The sequence below is a fragment of the Pan paniscus genome, chromosome 18 (genome assembly GCF_029289425.2).
Source record: "Pan paniscus chromosome 18, NHGRI_mPanPan1-v2.0_pri, whole genome shotgun sequence".
Classification (NCBI taxonomy): Eukaryota; Metazoa; Chordata; class Mammalia; order Primates; family Hominidae; genus Pan; species Pan paniscus.
The window spans coordinates 50004937-50012751 of NC_073267.2; the positions used below are offsets into that span (position 1 = coordinate 50004937).

The 7815-nt window shown below is 42.2% G+C and overlaps 1 protein-coding gene across 1 annotated transcript; it reads left to right on the forward strand.

Annotated features, from left to right (window-relative positions):
* The first annotated feature begins 2843 nt into the window (after nt 1–2843).
* LOC117978606 (E3 ubiquitin-protein ligase HERC2-like) lies at nt 2844–5293 on the forward strand. The gene is made up of 4 exons (XM_055099469.2): nt 2844–2861; nt 3308–3417; nt 3930–4101; nt 5125–5293. The coding sequence occupies exons 1-4, from the start codon at nt 2844–2846 to the stop codon at nt 5239–5241; spliced, it is 417 nt and encodes a 138-aa protein (XP_054955444.1). The 3' UTR covers nt 5242–5293.
* The last annotated feature ends 2522 nt before the right edge of the window (nt 5294–7815 follow it).

Consider the following 7815-nt stretch of genomic DNA (forward strand, 5'->3'; position numbering starts at 1 on the left):
ACCCAGCCAACTTTTTTTTATTAAAAAACTTATATGAAATTTATTTTATTGTGGTATCTAGTTCAGTAAATTTTGACCCCTTAGATTCATTTAACCCCCGCCATCATCAGGATGGAGAAGTTTCATCACCCCAAAAGCTCCCTTAAGGTGCTGCTTTTTATCACATATCCCCTGGCCTCATACCCTGGCAACCACTGATCTGTTCTCCATCAGTGTAGGGTATTCTTTTTGAGAATGTCATGTAAGTGGAACCATATTTTAAGTAACGTTTTGAAACCATCTTCATTTACTCCTAGTTATATGTTTGAGATTTATTGTTGTTCTGTGTATTAATAGTTCTTTTTATTGATGAATGGTGTTTCATCATTTGGATGTACCACATTGTGTTTATCCATTCTGCTATTGTAGGACCTTGTGGTTTTTTCTGTTTTTCTTTCACAATTGTAATCTTGCTGTGAGCATTTCTGTACAGATTTTGTGTGAATATAGTTTCCATTTCCCTAGGATAAAGACCTAGTAGTGTGAAAATTGGGTCATGTGCTGAACTGTTTTCCGAAGTGGCTGTTTTAGTTTGCATTCCTGCTGGCAATCTGTCACGTTTCTGTTGCTCTGTGTCTTTGTTAGCACTTGGTGTTATCAGTGTTTTTTAGTTGAGCCATTCTAACACGTCTAGTGGGATCTCATTGTGGTTTAAATTTGCATTTCCATAATGGCTAACAATGCTGAATATCATGTTCTTCTTTGCCACTCTTGTATCCTTTGTGAAGTTTCTGTTCAGATCTTTTGCACAGAAAAAGCTGTATCATGGAACCAGTAAAATAACCAAGGAGAGGTTGATTAAAGTTCTGTTTATAATCCTAGAATATTCCTGCCTTAGGGATATGGGATGGCTGAACATAAGACACCAACACTGGACAGATGAAATAGCAGTTTATTAGTCACGCATGCTCACAGCCCTGGGGGTGGGGGACACCGCATGTCACACGGGGGCTGCACTTGGGAACAGAGTGAACCACGAGGGGCTGTGGGAGGCACATTTTGTAGTAAGAAGAGGGTGAAATGACCTTGCTTCCATGGGAAGATGTGATTGGCTTGTTGGAATAACTCTGGACCGGCAGGGATGAGCAGGCTGGGGTCGGGTCTCCGCGATAAGGAGGGTTGTTTGGCTCTGGGATCTTATCCGTGGGAGCAGAGCTTGGAGGAGACCTTGTGGTTAGGCTATTTGAGGCCTTCTTGATTTTACTGACATCAAGGCAGCACATAATATTTAGTCTTAATTTCAGGCCACACAAGACATTCTTCTGTATCTACTTTCTGTGGCACTTTCCAAAAGGTTTTGTCCTTAGTGTTTAGCAGTTGATTATGATGTGCCTCATCATGGCTTCCTTTGGATTTATCTTGTTTGGGCTTTGCACAGATTCTTCAATCTGCCTAGGTTTATGTCATTTGCTGAACCTAGGAAGTTTTCAGCTATTAGTTCTTTAGATTTTTTTTTCAGCATTGTACCTTTTCTCTCCTGTTATTAACCTGTGGGGTCTGTGCTAATTCTAGGTAGTTAGTTTCAGAATTGAATTGCATTGTGGGACACATAGCTGGGTGTCGCAAAGAACTGGAGAATTGCTTGGTGCAAAAGTCCATACATTTGGCGTCAGAAGTGTTGTAAACAGAGGAACTGTTTCCTTAGGGATTTTTAGATACTCATTATTTATAATCTGGATGGGATATCATGTCTTTCACCGATTGAGATACATTTTTCTAATTATGTTGTTTAGACGTTTAGTCATAGCCTTCTGTGATGGAACGTGTTTACACTTCAAGGTTAAGGTTAGTTCTCTCTTCTCTTTGCTTACTATGTCAGGAGTTTTATGACAGTTGTTTTTGACTGAAACGTTACATTGTCAGTGGCCTAAAGTCATTTTTCCCAGCTTTTCCTTTGTGTCCCAGTGCTCTTGAATTATGCTATCAGTGACAGCACCCCTGCATAGCAGTGCTTGCCAGTTGGCAGTGGAGTAGGGCCTTGGAAAGAGTTAAAAGATTTTTGAATCATACTCCTTTTCTACACCCTCCCTTTTCCCATGGGTACGCAAGCATTGGGACTCAATGGATGGAAGCAATTCGTGTGAAATTGAAGTAGGTAAATATCAAATACTACGTTTCTCAGTTGTGAAATCTACTAGGAAGTTAATGAAATATCATATTGGAAGATATGCTTTAAATAATTTGATATATTGGTTTCTTTTCTTTTCTTTTCTTTTTTTCAGATGGAGTCTTGCTCTGTTGCCCAGGCTAGAGTGCAGTGGTGCCATCTCGGCTTACTGCAAGCTCCGCCTCCCGGGTTCACGCCATTGTCCTGCCTCAGCGTCCCAAGTACCTGGAACTATAGGTGTCCACCATCATACCTGGCCAATTTTTTGTATTTTCAGTAGAGACGGGGTTTCACTGTGTCAGCCAAGATGGTCTCCATCTTCTGACCTCGTGATCCACCGGCCTTGGCCTCTTAGAGTGCTGGGATTACAGGCATAAGCCACCACTCCCGGCCGATATATTGTTTGTTTATGAAAATTATACTGGATCTGTTACAGGTATGATTGATATATTTTATTTTTGAGTTGTCAAACATTCAGTTAATGATGTGTGTTGTAACTTTTCGGGGAGGGACATTTGCAGAGACTGACTAATGGTATGGCATTCTGAAAAGCGGTTACAGATTAAAAAAATTTTAATTCTGCAGATGATAGCGTCAAACCAAGTGGAACAAAGAAAGAAGATCTGGATGACAAAGAGAAAAAAGATGAAACTCCTGCACCTGTATATAGGGCCAAGTCAATTCTGGAGAGCTGGGTATGGGAGTAAGCAACCAGGTAATCTTTGATCAGAGATAGAAATTAGTATAGACATTTTGCCTCCAGATCCTCAGGTGGTTTTAGAAATTGGTTCTCTAATTCTGTAGGAGAAGGTTGATACTGGTATAGGCTTACACGTCATTGAAACTGGAAAAGGTAGCTAGATATTCTTCTACTCATGTTTTGGATAATGAGATATTTTATGCTTCACACACTTGGAGTATGTCATCTACTGTAATACAGTATCTGAATGAATACTTTAAATAAAATACATTTCTGTAAGTTAATTGTATACTTTAAAAATCTCTGAAAAATTTGAGTAGCAAGTCTCAGAAACTTGGTTCTAAATATTAAGAATATATCCTTCCTTGGGAGGGAGCATGTAGTAAACATGTTAGTGTGATTGTAAGCATACTGTCTTTCTGGAGGTCGCTGTGTTCCTGCATCCACTGTTTTCATTTCAGGGATGTTCACGGAACGCCAGGCACCAAAAGGCTAGAAGCATGCCCCTGCAGGACCAGCACTTGGCCCTGGCCATCCTGCTGGAGCTGGCTGTGCAGAGAGGAACGCTGAGGTGAGGGCTTGTGCAGACTGGGAACGCTTTGGGGAAGCGCCTCTGTATCCAAATACCTGTTGCATTGTGTGCATTTCACTGAATCGTGTTTGACTGCAGCAGATGTGGTGCTCTGTAACCAGAGCACCATGTCCCAGAGCTCGCTCTCTCTTTACCTTTTCTTCACTTCCTTTTTTATGCTCAGTTTTCTAGCCTGAAAACTGTTCTTTTTTTTTTCTTTCAGTTTTCCTCATTTAATTATTTTTATTCCATGAATTTAAGATCCTAGAACTTCCATGTGAATGTGCTCTTTGAGCTTCTTAACTGGTCTTTCCTATCAGCAGAAGGCGATGACTTGTGCTAAAATCTTAGTGTCAATTCAGTGATTTAATTACCATGGCTTTAACTTTCATTTCCTTTCATATCCCAAGTATTGCTTCACCTCTATCTAGCTGTTTGCTTTTATTTTTGATCAACCATGAAAAAAAAAGTTAATCTGTTTTTACTAGGAATAAATGTGTTTTCTCCTTTAGCCAAATGTTGTCTGCCATCCTGTTGTTGCTTCAGCTGTGGGACAGCAGGGCACAGGAAACTGACAATGAGCGTTCTGCCCAGGGCACCAGCACCTTGCTTTTGCCCTTGCTGCAAAGGTTCCAGAGCATCATTTGCAGTAAGGATACGCCCCCCTCCGAGGGCGACATGCACGTGAGTGTCATGATGGAACTTTGTGTTTAGGTGGTACTCAAGTCTAGTTATTTTTTACGCAAGACCAGTGTGTGTGTCCATGGCAGTGTTTTTCTCTGGCGTGTGTGTGTTTGGTGGTAACAGCAGCGAGTCAGATGAGACAGGTGTGGGAGGCCACTTGTTTGTGGAGAAGACTTGGATCAGTGAGTACCGACTTCCTTGTCAGCACAGAACCAAGCTTGAAACACGCACTTTTAAATCAATACTAGAAAAGAACAACGAAAATAGTGGCTTTCTTTGTTGGCCCTTCCTATGTACTGGGCTCTGTGCAGGGCATGTCATCTGAGCTGTCACTCTGTTTAGTACCAGCTCCCCCCTTAACAGGTGTGGACAGGAGCTGGGGGAGGAGCAGGCATGTGGGGCCCTGGGCGTAAACCTGCAGGACTGCTGGTCTTTACAGGTCAAGTACAAGTTGAATTTTGCATCTTTTTGGGAAAGTCTTAGGCATTTCAATATCATGCTTTGGTTTAATTTTTCTATTATTTGTTAGTCTTTAAATTAATGATAATAGGGCTCTTCTGCCTTTAGAAGAATTAGAACTATGATTTAATTTGCAAATGAAAGTAGGTGTTCTCCAGAGTGGGCAATGTTTAAATTAAAATAAAGGTTTTGGTTTTAGATTTCAAGGCCAGCTTGAGATGCTGTTCTGGGTTCCCACAGAGGTGGTTCTGCCTTTCTCCAGGGGTCCTAGGCCTGTAGGGTGGTTTGGTCATGTTAGTAATCTGTGTGGATTCAACTTACCTGTGGTGTCATAAATGTATACATGCACAGTCAATGTTGTGTACACGTGTACAGCACATTTAGACATTTGTACAGTTTGTATGCTACATAAATATATAGATGTATAGTATAACTGTATCATCGACATTGTCATTTGATGGGTCAAATGAGTCAATACCAAAATATAAAGAGTGGGTAAAGGCTAACTGTATTACTTTAATTTTTCCCACCATTTCTGAATGTTTGTTTACCTTTCCTTTCTAGCTTTTGTCTGGCCCTCTGAGCCCCAGTGAGAGTTTCCTGAGGTACCTCACCCTCCACAAGACAACGAGCTTGCCATTGATCTGCAACAAATGGCGGTTGTTGTCATGGCCCATTTAGACCATCTGGCTACACCCTGTAGATGCCTCCGCCGTGTAGCTGTCCGACGTCTCATAAGGTGTGTGTGCAAGAACCGTGTTCTCCATGGGTTTTGTAGCTAGTACCACTTGCAGGTTCTCATCCTGGGCCCGTGTGGAGACTTGCTTTTTCTGGTATTGGTAGGGGGAGCTGGCCTGTGGTTTTTAAACGTGTTTGCAGTTGAAGGAGTTATCCGTGCTGAGAGTGAATGATGAGCAAGCTGAGGCACACAGGCCTGGGGACCCAACCTGGGGGCCCAGGTTCCAGGTTCAGGTGGCACAGCCCCAGAGAGCTCCCCTTTATCCACAGCCCCAGGCCCTCCCACCTTCTACAGAGGGTTCCACAGCCTTCTTTATACTCTGAACGTGGGCTGTCTTAGTATGTAATGCTGGTTATAGTAGTGACAGTATAATTATATATTATATCTGTTATGTAATAGTAATGGTAATAGTAGTGATTTGCATGTGTGGAGCACCTGTAGGGTGCAGGCCCACTGAGGACCTCATGCACGCTGTTGTATCTCATTATGTCAATGAGAAAACTGCCTTTGGGAATGTTAGTGAACTTTGCCAGTGTATAACAGTAATCCTAGTTTTGAATCCAGATTTTTCTAACATTTTATTTCTAGTATGAAGAGTATTTATTTTGTTTTACAGTCGTTAAAAAAAAAAAAAGGAATACAGTCACATGGTTCAAAAATCAAACCTAGGCAGAGACACACTGTCGCTTCCCCTGCCCACCCCTTCCACCCATTTTCCTACCTGCTCTCTCTGGCTTTTCAGTCTCCTCTGTAACCTCCTTGTTCTCTGGAATGAGTATGCTAGTGGTAGCATGTTGCATTAGTTGTGTTGCTTGTTTTTTTTTTTACTAACCATATATACTGGAGTACTTTATCAGAGTGTCGCTCTTTGTTTTTATAAAGCAGCTTAGTCTTCAGTGTGTAGATATGTCTTTTATGTATCTTTCTTCAGTGAGTCTCTTACTGGTGGACACTTGGGCTTATTGCCACAGTGTTGCTCTACAAATAGTGCTGAGGGTCGGTTGTGGTGGCTCATGCCTGTAATCCCAGCACTTTGGGAGGTCAGGGTAGGTGGATCACCTGAGGTTTGGAGTTTGAGATCAGCCTGGCCAACTCGGAGAAACCCCGTCTCTACTAAAAAATACAAAAGTTAGTGGAGCATGGTGGCACATGCCTGTAATCCCAGCTACTCGGGAGGCTGAGGCAGGAGAATCGCTTGAACTTGGGAGGCAGAGGTTGCAGTGAGCCGAGATTGCGCCACTGCACCTTAGCCTGGGCAACAAGAGTGAAACTGTCTCAAAAAACAACAACAACAATAACAAAAAACACAAATAGTGCTGCAAGGCCTGACCTGGAACATGTGTCCTCCATGTGTGCACACGTGTGTGCCTGTGCACATGCAGAGGTGGGGATGCACCTAGTGTGGGCTGGTTGTCACCAGATCGCTCCTGTACATCTTGATTTCTCTCACCACCAATAGGGATGCTGGTCTCCCAGCCTTGTGTGTGGGCTTTTGGGATTTTGCCTGCTAAAGCACAAAATGGTGACCCTGATATAGTTTGAGCATTTTAAAATATATTAGTATTTAAGGGCCATTTATACTGCTTTTTAATGGGCTCTGTTGAAATGCAATGGAAATGGAAAAATAGCCTGTTCAGTTGCTTCATCATACCTGTTAAATGCGGTAATACGGCGTGGTAGGAGATGGGGTTTCACCATGTTAGCCAGGATGGTCTCGATCTCCTGACTTCGTGATCTGCCTGCCTCGGCCTCCAAAAGTGCTGGGATTACAGGCATGAGCCACTGTGCCCGGCCAATTGGATTATTTTAAAGCATAACTCTGTCTTTAAAACATTTTAAGGCATTTTACCTCTTAATGATAAGGATTTAAGAAAAACCCTACAATATCATTATCCTGTCTATAAGATTAACAGTGATTCCTTAATCTAACATGTAGTCCATGTTACATTTTCCTGGACTATCTCAAAAATGCCTTTTTTAGGTGGTAATTTTGAATTAGGACCTGAATATGTTCTGTGTATTGGCATTGGTTGACATATGCTTCTAGTCTCTTTCCCCAAACAACATGGCTCCAGGCCCTCCTCTCCCTGTCTCTGATCATACCATTTTCTTTTTCAAAGAAGCAAGTTGGTTATTTTGGAGAACTTCACATTTTCTGAACTTGGTTGATTGCATTCTCTTATTCTAGACCAACATGTTCTTCTGTTAGTTACATTAATCTGCTGGTTAGATCTAGAGGTTTGGTTGGATTTGAATTCAGTCTCGTTGGGGTGGTGTTATGTCTGGAGTCATGCTGCATGCTTTCTGTTGGCTCAGGAGGCCTGTAATGCTCAGTGGCTCCCCGCTTTAGTTCTGTGAAGCTAGACCAGGGAATTCATGTGTTGCGTGTCCTCTATAAAATCCCCTACCGACCTTGCCCTCTGCTGTCTGGTTAGCAGGAGGTACAATTTGTACAGGAAGGACATAATCTAAGCTTGACTTCTTGAACTGCCACCTCCCTTTAACTATTTTTCATA

Bases quoted from the DNA above. Each gene is read 5' to 3' on its own strand.
- LOC117978606 (XM_055099469.2), top strand. The intron at 3,418-3,929 runs GTGAGGGCTTGT...TTTCTCCTTTAG, and splicing joins GTGCAGAGAGGAACGCTGAG to CCAAATGTTGTCTGCCATCC. The intron at 4,102-5,124 runs GTGAGTGTCATG...TTTCCTTTCTAG, and splicing joins CCTCCGAGGGCGACATGCAC to CTTTTGTCTGGCCCTCTGAG.